This window comes from Phascolarctos cinereus, unplaced genomic scaffold, assembly GCF_003287225.1.
Source record: "Phascolarctos cinereus isolate Bilbo 61053 unplaced genomic scaffold, phaCin_HiC Scaffold_4;HRSCAF=312, whole genome shotgun sequence".
Classification (NCBI taxonomy): Eukaryota; Metazoa; Chordata; class Mammalia; order Diprotodontia; family Phascolarctidae; genus Phascolarctos; species Phascolarctos cinereus.
In genome coordinates this window covers 505,521,768-505,540,381 of record NW_027555847.1, presented here as the reverse complement: position 1 = coordinate 505,540,381, position 18,614 = coordinate 505,521,768, and the positions used below count along the sequence as shown (strand labels likewise).

The 18,614-nt window shown below is 39.3% G+C and overlaps 1 protein-coding gene and 1 pseudogene across 1 annotated transcript in view; both read left to right on the top strand.

The window, feature by feature from the left end:
- The window catches only part of ENOSF1 (enolase superfamily member 1), a 38,672-nt gene extending 20,597 nt beyond the window's left edge, over positions 1 to 18,075 (top strand). The window contains 8 exon segments of the mRNA XM_020970656.2: positions 6,530 to 6,617; positions 8,624 to 8,654; positions 8,657 to 8,757; positions 11,354 to 11,395; positions 12,364 to 12,493; positions 13,338 to 13,437; positions 15,172 to 15,253; positions 17,174 to 18,075. Of these exon segments, the coding sequence (XP_020826315.1) occupies positions 6,530 to 6,617; positions 8,624 to 8,654; positions 8,657 to 8,757; positions 11,354 to 11,395; positions 12,364 to 12,493; positions 13,338 to 13,437; positions 15,172 to 15,253; positions 17,174 to 17,275 (676 nt within the window). The 3' untranslated portion in view covers positions 17,276 to 18,075.
- Positions 129 to 6,523, top strand: LOC144456986 (glutaryl-CoA dehydrogenase, mitochondrial pseudogene; annotated as a pseudogene).
- Positions 18,076 to 18,614: the final 539 nt, after the last annotated feature.

Here is an 18,614-nt window from a genome sequence, read left to right as displayed (position 1 = left end):
ATATTGGACTTTACTCTCCACTAGTAAAGAGCACATAAAGTCTGTCAGAAGCTTGAGGAAGGACTGAGAGTGAAAAATCAAGCACGCTCCCCAAAACACTTCTACTGTTTTGGAATTAGGTAAGTGTGAGATAAACTCTCAGAAGGATTACCTCCAAGAGGGATTTGAGCACATCAAGTAAGAGCTTCCTAATCTCAGAAGGTGGAAGGGCAGTTAGAATCAGACTTTTATTTTCACACTGCAAACTTTTCTAGGTTGTGTCCCACCCTGTGAGAGCTCTGTTATAACAGAATAAAACAGATAAGCACACAACATTCCATCGCTATAGCCTCTCCGGCCTCTCTTTTTAATTAGCCTCTCTTTTTAATTAACAGATATCTATTTACTCTTCCTCCCATTTCCCTAATCCACTGGAAAAAGAAGGTCGTTGTTGATCTTAATTTTTACAACTTTCAAAGTTGTTTGTTTTTACAGTGTTGTTATTGTGTAAACTTCTGGTTCTATTCCTTTTATTCTTCAGTGGTTTTTAAAGTTCTTCAAAATTATTCATTCAGTAATCTTGATGTTAGACTATAGCCTATTCTTCTGGCTTTTCTTCCTTCCCTTTGCATCAGCAGTTTGGCAGCGACTGCATTTGATTTGTGATATTGTGGTTTAGAGTACTCCCTCTAGTGGTGCAGTTCACAGATCATCCGCAGCTTCCCATCCTGTGCAGTTTTTGACCCAGGTCCTGCCAAAAATCTGCTGTAGGGGGCTCTCCTTCAGATACTTTGTCACTGATGACAAAGCTATGAGAGGCTGTCTAGTCAGTTATCTCAGCCTGTTGCTACTTGACTAACACATCTCTCTGATGGATGATCTCCTTTGTGCTGTTTCTTCCATGCAGTTCTTCATGGGAAATGTCTTGCAGTCTACTCTCAGGCACTAAGTATCTCTTCAATCCCTCTGGGTAACCAGCCTCTTTAATTATTTTGTTTGTAGTATTCCACCATTTATCACTGCACACTATCACCGGAAAAGTTTGCAGTTAAAAAGATATGTCTGTATTTCAGGAAGAAACTTGGGGGTCATTAAAATCTCTGTACGATTTCTCCAGAGCAATGCAGATAACTCCCCTATTCAGTTCTGGGTCTACTTCATTGTGCATCTGTCCTGACTGCCCACAACATACGTACTAATGGACCAACTCTATGGTTTGCTTGTCCAACTGCACTCCATAGTCTGGACAATAGGCATTCTTCATTTGGTTGGTTTTTGCTGTGTGGATAATTAGGCTGAATTCTTGAATGACTCTCCCTAAAGTAGAAGGCACTATTGTGTCCTAGAGCTTGACAGATTGAGACAATGACATCTACCGAAGGGAGCATCTGGAAGACTTCACTGTCTTCAGGCAGTCTTATGATAGATACTCTAACCTCCAGGATGGTGATGAACACATGTGGCTAGCTTGTTTCCTATTTGATCAAAATTATTTCTATTGTTACATCTTTTAAAGAATCTTCCACAATTTTGACATAGGTGTGAGAGATTACTGGTTAAAGAAGATGCTTTTAATGAGGTGTTTTTACTTTATCAAATGAAATGGGTTTTTTTTAAATAGTTAACACGTAGTAAATACAATGGGATCTTCTGTTTTCTAGGCTTTTAGGTCAGTTGTATGACTGTAACAATGTAATCTACTGTGGAATATTATTCGCATCAATCTCTAGAATCCTGCTCTATGCTGACCTTGGGCTCTGAGCAGCTAAGGCAAGCTAGCTTTTCTCCTCATGGCACTGAAGAGTGTCTCCACCTGGTTCCTTAGGCAAGGCTACAGCCCAGTCCTGAACTTGGTGAGAGGTTAAGCTTCCTGTCTTACCTTCAAATGGTGGGACCCATTGTTGCTGGAATCACAACTGACCCCAGATGAGATTCTAACCTGAGATACTTTCTAAGCCTATTGTCTGAAAAGGCTGATGCCCTGGATCCCCCTAGCTGAGCAGAATGAAGCACAGATCATTTCATAAATTAGGGGAGTGACCATGCTAGGTCCCACCGTTACTGGATGTGGCTGTGCAGGGACCTCGTCTTTGGCGTACGGTCTTTTGGCCTGAGAGCTAGAGCATGTAGATGGTGGATACTGGCGAGTCATGAGTAGTTCCTGCCCTGACTGGCAAAGGGTGAACTCCTGGGTTGATTTGAGAAGTAACTTGGCCAGAATGGAGATTTAAACCTACTACCATGCAGCCAGCAAGAGCTACACTCTGAATGGCTCCAAGAGCTGGATCACCAATGCACCTGTTGCTGTGTGTGAGGATGGTTGGGCATGGGACTTCTGTTAGATGCCAGTATGTGAGGAATATCAGCTTCCCAGATTGAGGCCAAGTTTGCACTGTGAGCCTTGGTCACAAGCATGGTCCTCATGGTCATTGTGGAAAAGCCTAAACAGAAGATGTTGCCCCATATTTCTGGCCTTGCTGGACCATTTGGATGTCTGAACCCTATACATGAAGCAGTTTGGGGTCCCCTTGGCTAGAAACTAGCTCATCAAGTAGAAATTGTCTAATATGCTCACAGAGATCAGCCTGGGCCTACATGTCTGCCCACAGCTTGGGCACTTGAATGACCAGGCAAGGCCGGCCCTGAAATGATTTCTGCCATGGAAAGAAACAACTGTGGCAAAGCTCTGGATGTCCCTAGATGGGCCAGTGACATGCTTGGCGGGAATGGGATTTCTGCTCAGTCATTCACTGTTGAGAAGTAAGTGTGTTTTATTCAAGGGCTGATGAGCATCATTCAGAGTGGTCATCTCATCTGTTACTAATTGTCCCGGTCCCCGCTGCCTAGAGGGACAGACCCATCTCATTTTGCCCTTCCCCCAGGGCTCTTTGGTGCCTTTATAGGGTGTGGAAGATGTCTAGTCTTTCTGCCCCGCTACCTCAAGCCCCCACCAATCATCTTCTTTCGGAAGCAGGTCCCTAGCATCTCCCATGTGGATGCCTCTCTGTTGGGTGATCTGGGCATGTGCAGAACAAAGTCCATGTTACACATGATTTTAAAGTGGATTTCCCAGAGAGTGTGAAGATTTCTTTTATGAGGAGATGGCTGAAACTTTCCTTTCTGGAAGGTGGAGATTGAGACTGAAGAAAATGATTTTGGTAACCTGAATATTCCTTGTTCTAAAATAAATTCTGTTGAGATGCTGAAAGTAACCGTGTAGACCATGCCAGTCCATTATACTTAATTTTATGTAACTTAGGAATTCTTTTTTTTTAAATCAGGGCAAATGAAAGGGGAGTAAACTTCAAAGTAGCTTTGTGGAACTATTCAGTTGGTAATTGAGTAATGTAAATCCTCTTTACCCAAACCTGTAATGCTTCACAGCTTGCTAATACCTTCTGACCCTCGTGATCACCTACTTATTTCCTTTTTTTTTTCATGAGGCAATGGGGGTTAAGTGACTTGCCCAGGGTCACACAGCTGGTAAGTGTCAAGTGTCTGAGGCCGGATTTGAACGCAGGTCCTCATGATTCCAAGGCTGGAGGTCTATCCACTGCACTACCTAGCTGCCCCCACCTACTTATTTCCAAGATCCTGGACTTTGGAGCAAACTGAGAACAAGTGGATTAACAAAGACCACATGATAGAGGGGAAAAATAAACCTTTATGTACCCTACTCATATCTTCATCAAGAGTTAGCTACCCAGAATTAAACACTTTGCTTATCAATATGGTTTAAAATAGCATCACCTTTTTTGACCGCTTCTTCACACTGTTGTCTTATTTTGAGCTTGCAATCCACTGAAACTGTAAAATTTTTTGCATGATGATTGTCCACTATACTCCTCACTATCCAGTACTTGTCCAGTTGGGGTTTTTTTGTATTTTTGTTTTATTTTGTTTCAAGCACAGGTATAGGAGTTGACACTTTTTTGCTATTTCATTTTAATTAGACTTGGCCCATCGTTTTAGCCTGTCAGAATTTTTTTTGGATTCTGATTGTCATCCCATTCTTTTAGCTTTCCCTTCCAGGTTCAAGTCACCTGCAACTTGATAAACATGTCATCTATATATTCATCCAAGAGACTGCCAGAAAAGTCACTGATAGAAACCTCCTTCAAAATGAACATTGACCTATTAATGACTACTTTTTGGGTCTAGCTATTCTACCAGTCCTGGTTCTACCTAACTTTCCCAGCATATCTGCCCATATCTGTCCCTCTTGTCTTTAAATTTAGAATAAGTGACTTTGTCACTACTTGGCTGAAATATTAGTATGTCTATAGCATTTCTCTGACCTGTAATAATTAGGCCTTCCCTTGTAACCCTTTCAGAGAAAAGAAATGAGGTTAGTCTGACAGAGCCTATTTTAAAAATAATCAAAATTAAATATGTAAGACAGTAAAATTTTGACTTCTCTTCCCACCTCTCCCCATTCAAAGTGAAAAAGAAAGAAAAACAAAACCCCTGTTACAAAGGACATGTATTTTGTCCCCAGTTTTCTAAATCCATGTCTGTCTTTGTACTGTTCCTTAAGCTCTCAACTTTCTTTCCCTTGTTGAATTTATACTCATGCTTTAAAGCCTGACACCAAGGCCATGACCAGGAAGGCTTACTTCTCCTCCCCGGTGATCACCTTTCCCTCTTTTGAATCTCACATGTCGTTTATTTCCTTTGGGCCCTTTTCTGTTAAAAGTGGAGATTGGTTGACATGATCTCTACAGTACTCTGCAGCTCTTAATCTTAAGTGAACACAATACTACAAATGTAATTTGACCCAACTCAGAGTACAATAGGACTTTAACCTCCCCTGTTCAGGACTCTAAACTTTTGTTAATTATTGGCAGCTAAGTGACACAGTGGATAGAGTGTTGGACCTGGAGTTAGGAAGTACTGAATTTGAATCCCACCTCAGATAGCTATGTGATGATGGGCAAGTCACTTAACCTGTGGCTGACTCAGTTTCCTCACAGGTACAATGGTAATAATAGCACCTACCTCCAAGGGTCCTTGTGAGGATCAAATAAGATAATATTTATAAAAACATTATGTAAACTCTAAAGCAATATGTAAATAGTAATATTTTTATTATTAACTCAGCCCAAGACTGTTTTTTAATAAGATAGATAGATCACACTGTTGAACTGACATTGACCATGTGATCATCTAAAATTTTCTAGTTTTTTTGTATTTTTTTTTATGAGTACGGGTTGCTATCAATTTACTTATCTCCTTAATTAACATGTTAGTAAGAACTTAATAAGAAAACTTGGGAATTGTAACTAGTTAGTCTAGAAAAGTTTGAGAAGAGAGTTAGGAACGGTTTTTGTGACCCTGCTCTAATTAGGTTCTTCTCTTCCCTCCCTGACCACTCCTTCTCACCCTCCTTTGCTCATCTATCATCCAAGTCATGCCCACCAATTGTGGGTGTATCCTAAGGCTGTCTTCTGGCTCCTTTTCTCTTTCCTCTCTACAGTCTCTCACTTGGTGACCTCACCCCCTTCCATGGGTTCAACTACTGTCTCCAGGCCAATGATTCCTAGATCTGTGTGTCTAGCTCTTGCCGCTCTCCTAAGCTCTAGTCTCACATCAGCAGCTATCTATTGGACATTTTTTAATGGATGTCCCATAAACATCTCAAACTCAACATGTCCAAAACAAATCATTATCTTTCCCCTAAAACCTACTCTTCTTCCAAATTTCGTAATTGCTGTTGAAGGCACCACCATACTTCCTGTTACCCAGATTTAAAACCTCATTGTCACCCTCAACTCCACATTCTCACTCATCTCATATGTCCAATCAGTTGTTAATTTCCTGTCTCTACAACATCTCATCTATATCCGCTCCTCTCTACTCGTACAGCTACCAACCTAATTCAAGCCCTCTCATCTCCACTATGCAATGCCTCCTATTCATTCTTCCTACCTCAAACCTTTCCCCACTCCAGACTCTGTATCCCTAGTGTTTAGCAACAATGCCCTGGCACAAAGTTAGCTTTTAATAAATGTTTGTTGGTGAGTTGATTAAAGGAAGGTTGTTATGTTTTGGAATGCATATTTTTGTTCTGGGCTCTAATTACAGAACTTGTAGACTCCGCTTATTTGTAAGCCCTTAAAAGTCAGGTAGAGTGCTTTATAAACTTAAAGTATTATATCAATATGACTTGTTAGTTTAGGTTATAGTTTAAATCATATGGCTGCAATAACATCCCTTCCAGTCTGGCTAGTCTGTGAGTTACCAACAATTCATTTCCTTTGTCAATGCAGTAAATAAATTATAGTAGTACTAAAGATTCTATTTATCTGATGTCTCCTTGGACCAGCCAGTAATTTGTAGTTGCTACAGTTCTAAGTTGAGACATTCTTTACAATAGTCTTGTCAATACTAAGTGACTCATCTGAATGCTCTTGGAAAAAAAACTGGAGGGTATTGAGAAACTGATATCTGTGAATTATTGGTAGATGTGATCATTTCTGTAGAAAATTCTCCTGATTTTTGTTATGTTTTGTGGACAGATCTGAACCTCAAAACCAAATGTGTTTTTTAGGTTTAAAGTAAAAGTTGGTGCTGATCTTGAAGATGACATTCGTAGATGCAGAATTGTAAGAGACATGATTGGGCCTGAAAAGATTATGGTAAATAGCTTCTTAAATATACATGTGTTTTAAACATACGGCTTTGAAGAAAGATATGTTTACTTACCTGAGGAGCAACCGGTATTATGAGTTGGGGTTATGGTAAGGTTAATAAGCTGTTTCAAAAAAATTGGAGGTGTGAGACTGGCAGTAGATAGATAAACAAATAACAAGATCTATATAGAGTATATAAATCTATATGTAGAATCTGTATAGATAATTTATAGGCTTATATGTTCTATAAGGATGCAGGTAAAATATAATACTAAAGTCTCTAATTCTTTGTCTCACTCCATCTTAATACTAGTTAGCATTGCCTCAGTCAAACTGAGACCTTTTAAAGACCTTAGCTTTAAAAAAGCCAAGGTCTCTTGCTTCCAGGACCATCTCCAGTCATCCTGTTCTATATCTGGCCACTTGACCCAGGTGGCTCTGGAGGAGAACGTGAGGCTGGTCACTTTGCACAGCTCTCCCTCACTTAAATCCATTTCACTTGCATGTCATGTGCCACCTCCCTGATGTCATGGTTGTCAGCAAGAGCAAAAGACAAGCAACAACAACCTTTGAGCAAACACCTGTCCTTTCAGCATATCAGTTCATTGGCCCAAATAGGAATAATTATTCCACCTTCCTAATATTTGAAACTACCAACTTCCTGGTTGGTGTATAACAGTGAGCCAGTGTCAAGCAGAGAATATTAAAGGACATTGGCTGAGATGACAAGGGTTTTTCCCCCTGTATGCTTTGATTATATAACATATCTGTAGAATGTTTTTTAGAAAATGGATGAAGTCACTGAGATTTTTTCCCCACAGTATTTTAAAGGCCAGCTACATGGTTCAGATTGGCTGCTTGGTACTGGTATTTTTACATGTATTTGGGGTCCATATGTGTGATTTTTATTGGTGTGGAGAACTCTCAGGATGGAAATTTCTTCCACCAGTTTGGTCAGTAACTCATCTGTAACCTATAGTTTTAGAGAGCTGCCAGAGATATTGAGAAAATTAAATGACTTGCCCACAATAAGAGGTATGAGCAGGCGTCCGAGGCAGGACAACCAGTTCCTCTTGACTTCGAAGCCAGCCTTGTATCCACGCTGCCACTATGTCAGTAAGAGTATGAGATAAGAAAATACTATCACCCTATATTATCACCATATGTTAAATTTATAACATATAATATGATATCTAATAATTTATAATATTTGATAATCAGTGAAGCTTAAAATTGCATTAAGACTTTTGAGATGCTCTGCATATGTCTTTCTGGCCTCATTATCATACAGGATCCCAAATAATTTTTATGTTATTCTGAGAATTATAAATACTAAAACTTCATAAACTGCTAAATGTCAGCTCTATAGAAGAGTTCAGTGCAGCAAAAGTTGGTGTCTATAGCATGTTAACTGCCAATTGAATAGGGACTTTTAAAGGCAATGTTCAAATTGGAAATTAACCAGAGGGTCAGGTAGGTGGCACAGTGGATAGAACACCAGCCCTGGAGTCGGGAGGATCTGAGTTCAAATCTAGCCTCAGACATTTGACACTTACTAGCTGTGTGACCCTGGTAAAGTCACTTAACCCTCATTGCCTCACAAAAAAACAAAAAGAAATTGGCCAGAACACCAGGTCTGGCTAAAGACTTCATATGGGAAGTGTCCTGAGCTTTTCCAAAGATCATACATCATTTAGATACACAGTTCACATCTCTTCTAAAAGACATGCAAAAACTGGCTGAGAAAGCTCTCAGTCTCTTAGCTTCTCTTATTGTACCTGCATGTTGTGCTTCATAGGTAAGCAATGTTGCCCATCATTCGTTTGGAGACTCTGCTTAGGCAGTCAGTTCAGTCATGTTCAGCAGATTCTGAACCATCAACACTCCTTTCCTTTTGTGCCTTAGCTTAGAATTAGAAATTAGTTAGGATGCAGCTGTGTGTATTTCAAAGTTTAGGTTCTAAATACCTGGACAAATGTGGGATGATGAATGGGATTTCTCATTCCCTTTAGATGGTGGATGCCAACCAGCGATGGGATGTGCCGAAGCAGTGGAGTGGATGTTAAAGTTGGCTGAATTTAAGCCGCTGTGGATTGAGGAGCCGACCTCCCCTGATGATATTCTTGGACATGCCACCATCTCTAAGGTAGGAGAGTTGTGTCTCTTCTTCAAGAGGTGGTCATTACAGATATCAAAATTCTTTTGGTTTTTACTTTTCCTGATGAAGAATTAAAAGAAGTAACTTGTCGCAATACTAGGTTTGAAGAATTCACATCCTTTTATTCTCTTAAGCCTCTGTTTCATAGCTTTCTTTGAGTTCACATCCTCCCCTCAGACACTAAGTAGCTTTGTAATGCTGGGCAAGTCACTTAACCTCTCTAGCCTCAGTTTCCTTATCTACAAAATGAAGGGATTGGATTCAAGGACCTCTAAGGCCCCCTTCTAGCTCTAAAACTTAGGATTCTATGACTTTTTTTTTAAGGCAATTGGGGTTAAGTGACTTGCCCAGGGTCACACAGCTAGTAAGTATCAAATGTTTGGTCTGAGTCTGGATTTGAACTCGGGTCCTTCTGACTTCAGGGCTGGTGCTTTATCCACTGCGCCACCTAGCTGCCCCTCTGACTTATTTTATTAAGAAATGACTAAAATTTCTCCAAAGATTAACTACAACAAATCTTATACTGTACAATTATGGAAATGTTGACTGTGTTTTATTTTATTCACCCAGGCATGAGAAAATATGGAACATCATAATGGGACTGGAAAGTATTTGAGATGTGCCAATTTAGGAATGGGAACAGCCAGGTGGCACAGTGGATAGAGTGCTGGGCCTGGAGTCAGGAATACTTACCTTCCTGAGTTCAGTTCCAGCCTTAGATACTTAACTGACTGTATGATCCCGGGCAAGTCACTTAACATTGTTTGCCTCAGTTTCTTCATCTGTAAAATGAACTGGAGAAGGAAATAGCAAACTACTTTAGTATCTTTGCCAAGAAAACCCAAAATGGGGTCATAAAGAAAAGATTAACATTTAATCTAGGAATATCTTTCTATTCTGTAACTTAGTCAAGTATTACTAAATGCCTAGCACTGAGTTATGTTTACAAAGGAAATCTCAGATGATAACAACTCTCAAAAATCTTATGATCTAGCTGGTTTAGCAACACTTGCATATATGAGATTATTAGAGACAATCAAGAAAACCAAGAAGAATTTATTAAGCATCTATCACTCAGCTATTGTGTTAGGGGCTAGGGATTTGAAGACAAGATAGGAAACAATTTCTGATCTCAGTGAGTTATATACAGAATAAATACTAAATAAATAAAGATAGTTGGGGAGAATGGGCACTAAGAGTTGAGTGGGTCAGGGAGCAATAGTAAAGGCAAGAGGCAATGAGGACCTGAATTAATGTGATGATTCTCTGTCAGTGGAGAGAAAGAGATGTGTAGAATTAGAAATGGCAATTAATCAAATATGTTGGGTTGAGGGAAAGTGAAGAGTAATGCCAAAATTACAAACCAGGAAGGCTGGAAGAATGGTACCTTCAACAGAAATAAGAAAGTTTAGTAGAGAAGGGTGGGTATTAGGGTTGGGTAATGATACATGTTTTGGACATGTTGAGTTTGAGGTATCTATGAGACATCTAGTTGGAAATATCCAAAATGTCAGTTGGTAACACAAGACTATGGCTGGGGAGAGAGACTAGGGATGGAGATATAGATAGATAGATAGATAGATAGATAGATAGATAGATAGATAGATAGATAGATAGATAGATAGAATGAATCATCTACAGAGAACTAATCATTGAACCTATGAGAGCTGATGAGTGAAAGGAAAAAGAGGTTGGGGAGTTGTCAGAAGGGGTAACAGGCAGAGCTAAGTGGCACATTGGATAAAGTGTGGGGCCTGGAGTCAGGAAGATCAGTTCAAATCCAGCCTTAGATACTTAATACTAGCAGTGTGACTCTGGGCAAGTCACTTAATCACTTCAGTATCTCTACCAAGAAAACCCCAAATGGGATCATGAAAGAGTCAGGTACAATTTGAACAGGAATAACAGAAGGGGAAGGGGTAACATGACTCTGGGATTTTTTTTTTTAAGGTAGGGACAATTGGTATGTTTGAAGGCCAAAGTGAAGGAGCCTGTTGATAGGTAGGCAAAAACTGAAGAGTCCAAAAATTGTGGGGACAAGGTTCCAAAGAAGGTGGGAAGGGCTGGAGTCCAGAGTATAGGTATAATAAGCCTCAAAAGAAAAGAAAGATGTTGGTAAGGTGAGATGTGAATATCAAGAGAAGGTATCTGAGAAAAGTTCTGGTAACCTCACTTTTGTCCATAAAGCAGGAAGTTATCATTTGCTGAGTGTAGATGGGGGAAGGATTTAAGGTTGTAAGGAAAGAAAGTTTGAATAAATATTATATATCCACAAACATAGCTTGCTTCGTATGTATTTGTTTGTCCTTTCCCCTCCCCCCCCATTAGATTGTAAGCTCTTTGAGGATGACTGTCTTTTGCCTCCTTGTATCACCAGTACTTAGCACAGTGCCTGGCACATAGTAGACATTTAATAAATATTTTTGATGGATTAATTAGTATTTCCCTTAACATTCTTTAATTGCATTCAGTTTATAGTATTCAAACAAAAATGTTCCCTTCAGCTATAAATATTTTTAAACATTCAAAATTAGTTTAGAAACCTATGAAAATTACTCCTCTTTTTATGTGTCTTTTTTTTTAGGCCTTAGCCCCATTAGGAATTGGTGTTGCAACAGGAGAACAGGTAAGTGCTCAGCACTGCATCCCTGCCAACAGTTCTTGACCATCTGTTGATGGCGTCCTACTGTAATATCCTCTCAAAGCGTTGTCATGTTTTAGAAATTTTTAGAAATTTCTATAACATTTAGAAATGAAATCATTTTGGAACCATTATGGAGGCTGATTTAGCACCTGGCACAGAGCTGGTGATGAATAAATGTTTATTGACTGAAGTAAAATGTCAGAAATGTGTACATCACCACAATTCAGATGACTAAGTGTATATTTTTCCTTTCCTACACATCTAATCCCTACCAAAAAAAAAAACCCAATGATTTTGAGCTCTTGCTGCAAACTGATAAATTTGCATTTTGTCATTTTAAGGAAGCCAGCTTCTGAATTGAACCAATATTGTAAATTTATGTTCTTTTTCTGTGCTTATAAATTAAATACATCTGCCTGCCAAAATCTACTCTAGTCATTCTGAAGAGCTGACTGAGAAGGAAGTCATGGAAGCTCAGAGCAAGGCCAGGGCCAGGAAGATGGATCTTGACTAAGTTAGCAGATTCACAGCCCTCCCCCGCAAAAGGCGACTCAGTAATGCCTGGTCCAGGTCATTTGGGGATCCTATGCTGTCTCTAGCTCAGGGCTTTCTTTCATCATAATTCATTTTGATGCTTTACTTTATCTCTGACCTGTCAACATCCATGATGCATAGGTATTTCTTAATGAAAGGAGGTTTGGTTTGTCTCTCTGACAGTGCAGGCCAGTTCACTGGCTGAGAAAATCTGTGTGAGGTGGATCAAACCCCCCTCCAGCACCTTCAGCCTAGTATTCACAAAAGAAAAATCCAGTCCAGGTCTCACAAAGGACCAGGGTCTCTGGAATAATGATCTTTTAACGCCAAATTGCCTTGTTGCCATTTACAAAGGTTTTAAAGGTTAAGGCAAAGGCTGACTTTTTGTTGGCTTTTATTTTTAATTCTATCTCCAGTGCCACAATAGAGTGATATTTAAACAGCTACTACAGGCTGGTGCCCTACAGTTTCTCCAGATTGACAGCTGCAGACTGGGAAGTGTCAATGAAAATCTCTCTGTGTTGCTGATGGCCAAAAAATTTCAAAGTAAGGGTTTGGAAGAAGTTGAAAATCAACCAATCATTTTTCCCCCTGAGTAGAAAAAGTTAATAGTTAACCCTGTGATTCCACTGTCCTTATTTTCAATTCATATGTGAGTGCTGGCCCTATGATAGATTAGATGTCTGCTGGTTTTTGTTTTGTTTTTAGTGAGGCAGTTGGGGTTAAGTGACTTGCCCAGAGTCAAACAACTAGGAAATATTATGAACTCAGGTACTCCTAACTCTAGGGCCGGTGCTCTATCCACTAAACCACCTATCTGCCCCCTCTGCTGGGGGTTTTTATGTTTTGTTTTGTGAGGCAGTTGGGGTAAAGTGACTTGCCCAGGGTCACACAGCTAGTGAGTGTTATGTGTCTGAGGCCAGATTTGAACTCAGGTCCTCATGAGTCCAGGGCCATTGCTCTATCCAGTGTGCCACCTAGCTGCCCCTATGTCTGCTATTTGAAGACTAATTTGACCATAAGTAATGAATTTATTGGCCACGGAAGCTTTGGAAGTCTACCTGTTAAAATTATAGGGGTTGTCATCTGCAATGGGGGAAGGACCACTCAGTAAAATTACAGATCCTCAAAGGATGGAAGTGAGTGTATTTTTCTATTTTGATTTTTGGTGCCACACAACCTTTAATCCGAAGTGTCTGACTCGTTAGTCCTGGGATTTCTTTGTCCCAAATACTAATGAATATTAATACTAACACCCACAGCAAATCAAAAATTACAGGTTCACCTTCTAACTTCCATACTTTTAACATTTTATTGGGATTTACCTCTTTCACTTTATTTGACTTAATACTCTTCACATTAAATTGGGATTTATCTGATTTCCTTTCAGTTCCTGTTTGCCCTCATGCTGGAGGAGTTGGCCTTTGTGAGTTGGTACAGCATTTAATAATATTTGATTATATTTCAATATCTGGAAGCCTTGAAAACAGGTCAGTAATGTACTCTTTTAAAAACCTAATTAATTAATTAATTTTTAATTTTCAACATTTGCTTCCATAAGATTTTGAGTTTATGAATTTTCTCCCCCTTCCCCAAGATGGCACGCAGTTTGATATAGGATCTACTTATACATTCATATTAAACATATTTTCACATTAGTCATGATCTAAAGAAGAATTAGAACTAATTGGAGGAGCCACAAGAATGAAGCAATGAAACAAAACAAGAAAAGAAAAGGAGAACAAACAAAGCTTTGATCTGCATTCAGACTCCAGAGTTCTTTCTCTGGATGTGGATAGCGTTTTCCAGCATGAGTCTTTTGGAGTTGTCTTAGATCCTTACATTGCTGAGAAGAGCTAAATCTATCAAAGTTCATAATGTACTCTTGAGAATCATAGAAACTTAATTCTGGAAGGGACCTTAAGTAATCTCAATTAAGACTGATTTCTGCTTATCTAGTATCTCCAACCAGGTGTGTTTTCTTCTCCAGATATTTTTAGATTCAGCTGTGGTGACAGTGTTAACTCTAAATACATGTCTAGTTATGAATGAATGAACAAACAAAAAAAAGAATTTAGTGCTTATTGTGTGCAAAGCACTGGGGATACAGAGAGAAAAACAAGACATAGCAACGTTCTAGGAGGTCATATTCTAACAGGAAAAGATCATACACATAGGAGATTTCTCCTACAACTCCAGTGGAAGAGGTCAGTGGTCCACTGGGTACATCCGATGACCTTTCCATTGATAAAATCATACCCATTTCTGATGTTGAATCATTTAACAGCGGAAGGACTTTGGTTCGAAGAAATTTCTTTTTCTGAGTCTTCAGTAGCAATGGCTACAGAAGTGAGTGCTGCTTGAATCGCCCAACAGTTGTTACCTTAGATGATATTTTCAGGGCCTATGCTGAAATCAGGACTTATGATCTGAGAGTTGCTGCTAGTCCTGAGGCTCTTGGACTGATCCTGCCTATGCATGGTCTTCAATTGGTATTAAATTTAAATTAAAGTTGGTCTTAAATTAAAGGCTACATTGCCTCTTAGTCCTCACAAAATCAGTAGCAACAGCATTCATATTTTTTAAGGGTTACAGAGTGCTTTCCTCACATCACTGTAGGTAGGTAGTGCAAATATTATCTTCATTTTATAGATGAGGAAACTGAAGATTAGACACAGTAAATGAATTTGCCCATGGTAAGCACCAGAACCAAGATTTGAGCATGGTCTCCTGATTCCCAAGACCAATGCTTCTTCTACTATACCGTGTAAGCTCTCTAAATTATTGAATCTTAGGGTTAAAGGACTTAAGAACTAAACTGATCCCACCCCTTTGTGTAACTGGAATCTTCTCTAAAATATCCGCCACAAAAGGTTGGTTACGTATGCTCTTAAAGGCCTACATACAATGGAGAGCTCACATTTCTCAAGGTTGCCAAGTGCCAGGCCAGACAATCAGAAGCCAGGTACCTGAAACAGGCTGAGGTATACCCAGCATTGCTAACTCTGATAAACCTTGTCATTGTCAGCTGCTGCATAAGCTTGGCACACACAGTGCCCAACTGCTAGATGGATGATGCTTTGAAAAAAATCGAAAAGCATTTTCAAAGAACATCAAACATCATTCTGAGTAGTGTAGCATGTTGTTCTTTCCTCTTAGGAAATTAAAAGCATTGCCTTTACCTAATTTATGCACTAATATCTCAGTTTACTTTTTTCTCCTAGGATGTGTGAATATGTAGATCATCTGCACGAACACTTCAAGTATCCTGTAGTAATCAAAACAGCCTCTTACATGCCTCCTAAGGTAGGCTGAGGACAGTTATAGTAAAGTGTTTCTAAGATGTTGCTAGTGGTCTAAATGGATTCTCTTAATTCTGTCTTACATATTTAACAGTACCTACCCTAGCCCCTGTGATCTGGACCTTAAGACCTTGCCCATACCCCAGGGTTCTCTGGTATTCTTAAAGGGGGCTTGAGGGTGTCTCATCTGTGCCATTAGCTCAAGCCCCCACCAAGTGTGTTCTCTCAACTTTTGGGAGTCCACTGCATCCCAGTTCCATTTAATCACTTAAGTCATACTAGCCTTAACTGAAGAATATTTACTTCAAAGGTATAATAAAGACAAATATACAGGTATCCCCCCTGCAAACCTTGGGGTGAGGGGAATAGCATAATCCACCACTATACCACCTCAGTGTCTGGGGATGGGATTTACCTCAGTTCCTATATAGCACAATCCCACCAGCTTCAAAGTCCAAAACCTGACTTGGGCTTGAGTCCCAAGTACCTAGGCTCCCATGACAGGCAGACAGCAACATTTGGCCTGGAGTCCTGCCTCCAAGGTCACTATGGCTCAAGCAACCTATAATTTCACTGGTATAGGGAATCTCTTTACTAATGCAGAACTATAACTATTCTGTAAGTTGCCTTTTTATTGACTTGCCACAGACACCAAGAAGTTAAGTGACTGGCTCCAGGTCACAGTCAGAATGTATCAGAGGCAACACTTGAATCCAGATTTTCCTGCATCAGGGATAAGCTCTTTTGTCTATTACACCATGCTACTTTTCCTGTGTGGAATTACTTGAACTAAGTGGCTTGTTACCCGAGTTAAAACTGAAAAAGAGCCAGTTAGGAGACTTGTAGAGACTTTGATGATGCCTGATCATCTCCCAACCCACAGATAAATAGATAAGTAATTCAAATTGGATAATGGACTTTTCATTTCATCCCTCAGGTGACAGGTAAAATTTTCAGTAGTCATACTTGACACAGTTTCCAGGCATGTACTCAGCTTTATTATTTTGCTGGTTTGCTCAATTCCTTAAAAAAAAATAGTAAAACTAAAACATCGTGACTCCACCCCTGGAGGTATCTTCAACCTCGATAACATAAGAATTGTTCTTTAAGTTCTTGAAGTGACTGAGCAAGTCACTTCACCCTGTTTGCCTCAGTTTCCTCATGTGTACAATGAGCTGGAGAAAGAAACGACCAACCACTCCAGCATCTCTTCCAAGAAAACCCCAAACGGGGTCACAAAATCAGACACCAACTAAAACGATTGAACAACAATAACATGAGTAAACTGAGCTTGACAGGTTAGGTGATAAAAAAATATGTATGTCTCTCATGTTATTATTCAGTCGTTTTAGTTGGTGTCTGGTTACTTGCTCAGGATCACATAGATAATGAGGGTCTGAGGCCACATTTGAATTCAGGAAGTTGAGTTTTCCTAACTTCAGGCGCAGCACTCTATCCACTGTACCACCTAGCTGCCCACTTACTCATCTGCACCTCGAGGATAACACTAGCACCTACTTCACGTGGTTGTTGTGAGGATCAAATGAGATAATATTTGTAACTAGACGTTAGCTATTGTTATCATTCAATTAAGTAATTGCCTTTGTAGGCTTAACTGTCAGGGCCAAGAAAAGTAGGAAGTTTTCCCAAGTTTATTCTTTAGTTCTCAGTTCAGTTTAATGATATACAGGCTTATTTAAAGTCTTAAAAGTTGACAAATAAATTCAATTTAAAGCATCTGGGGTCTGATAATTAAAACAGCTCAATTGCCTTACAGTTGGGTTTTCATTAAAAAGAGGTCAAAGCAACTCTATTTCTGAGAGTAGCAGTATCACACTGGGCAAAGAAGGCTGACATTTCTGTTCCCTTGAGATAATGTATTTTTATTATTATTATTATTATTATTATTATTATTGTTATTAAGGATGCCGGCTATTCCACAGAAATGAAGGAAGAGTCTGTAAAGAAGCACCAGTTTCCAGAGGGTGAAGTTTGGCAGAAACGCATGGCTGCTCAGCAAAATTAAGTTCTTAGCCTAACTCTGGCTTTTCCCTCTAGTATAGATGAATTTTTAATGAGGGAGAGGGGAGGGAAGCTTGTCTGATTTGACATATCAAAATAACAGTATTATCCAAATCACTGTCAAGATTTAAACCATTCAGATAAATGTCTCAGGTATGATCCTCAGTGATCTGAGCCATATTCTTTGATTATTTTCTTAAAGAGGAAGTAGATTATCATGTATGCTAATGTTTCCCTGTAGTATTGACATTTAAATGTTAAACAACATTTTAAGAATTGTTATGTTAAGAATGTTATGTTATGTTGTCAGAATGTTTCTGCTATTCTTTGCTGTTTCTACAAATGTATCAAAGAAAAAAAAAAGAAGCCCTGAAATTCCTGGTATGGTGTTTGATATAGAACCAAGGGCAAGACAAGAACACTGAGATTTCAGAGGAGTTTTTGAGCGGCTCCTCCTGGTCTCTACTGTTTATTAGAAAGAGCAAGTGAGGGAAAGCTGGCCCCCTTTCATTCTTTTAACACGTATCTTCCAAGAATTGACTGTGTGCCATGGGACGGACTTAAAAAAAGTCACACTATCTCCTAACTGACATTGCTATCTGAATGGGTAAATCAGCCAGGTCTAAATGGAAAAATTCTTTACAATTCCCTAATTAAACCATAACAAGGAAGCTTGGGAAATGATGGGAAATTTGCACAATTGTGTTCCAATATTGATTGCTTGAATTTTATGCTAAGAAAAATGCCAACATGTTTTAAAACTTCTTGTGTGGATAAAAGATCAAGTAAATCTTATGACATTTATTCAGTAGTCCATAAATATACACTAACTATACAAATAAATCTAAATATATATATATATATATCTATATATCTCAAATATAAATATTTCTATAAATGTAATACTAACTATACAAATAATGGTGGGGGTGTGTAAGGGTAATGAAATGATTCAGAATTAGAGAATTTAGAGGTACAAGAAGCCTCATAGGTCCAATCTAATGCCCTCATTTTAGATGAGGAAATCAAGGCAGAGTAGTGAAGTGACTGGTCCAGAGTTGGATAACTGCTTAGGGGGAGGCAAAACCAAGAACCCAGGGTCCTGACTTGCTGTCCAGTACAGTACACACATACCCCCTCAGTACATGAAAGAGAATAGGAGTGGGCCTGAGTGCTGGGCTAGGCCCTGGGTGTGACTTTGGATACTGAGACTACAAAGACTAAAATTAACCTTGCCCTCAAGTTGCTTCTATACTTTCAGAGGAGAGGACAAGGATCTGCCTGTGCAGGCAACTTGAGACCACTGAGAATCAAAGAAGGCCGTGTTACTTCCAACAGAAGTA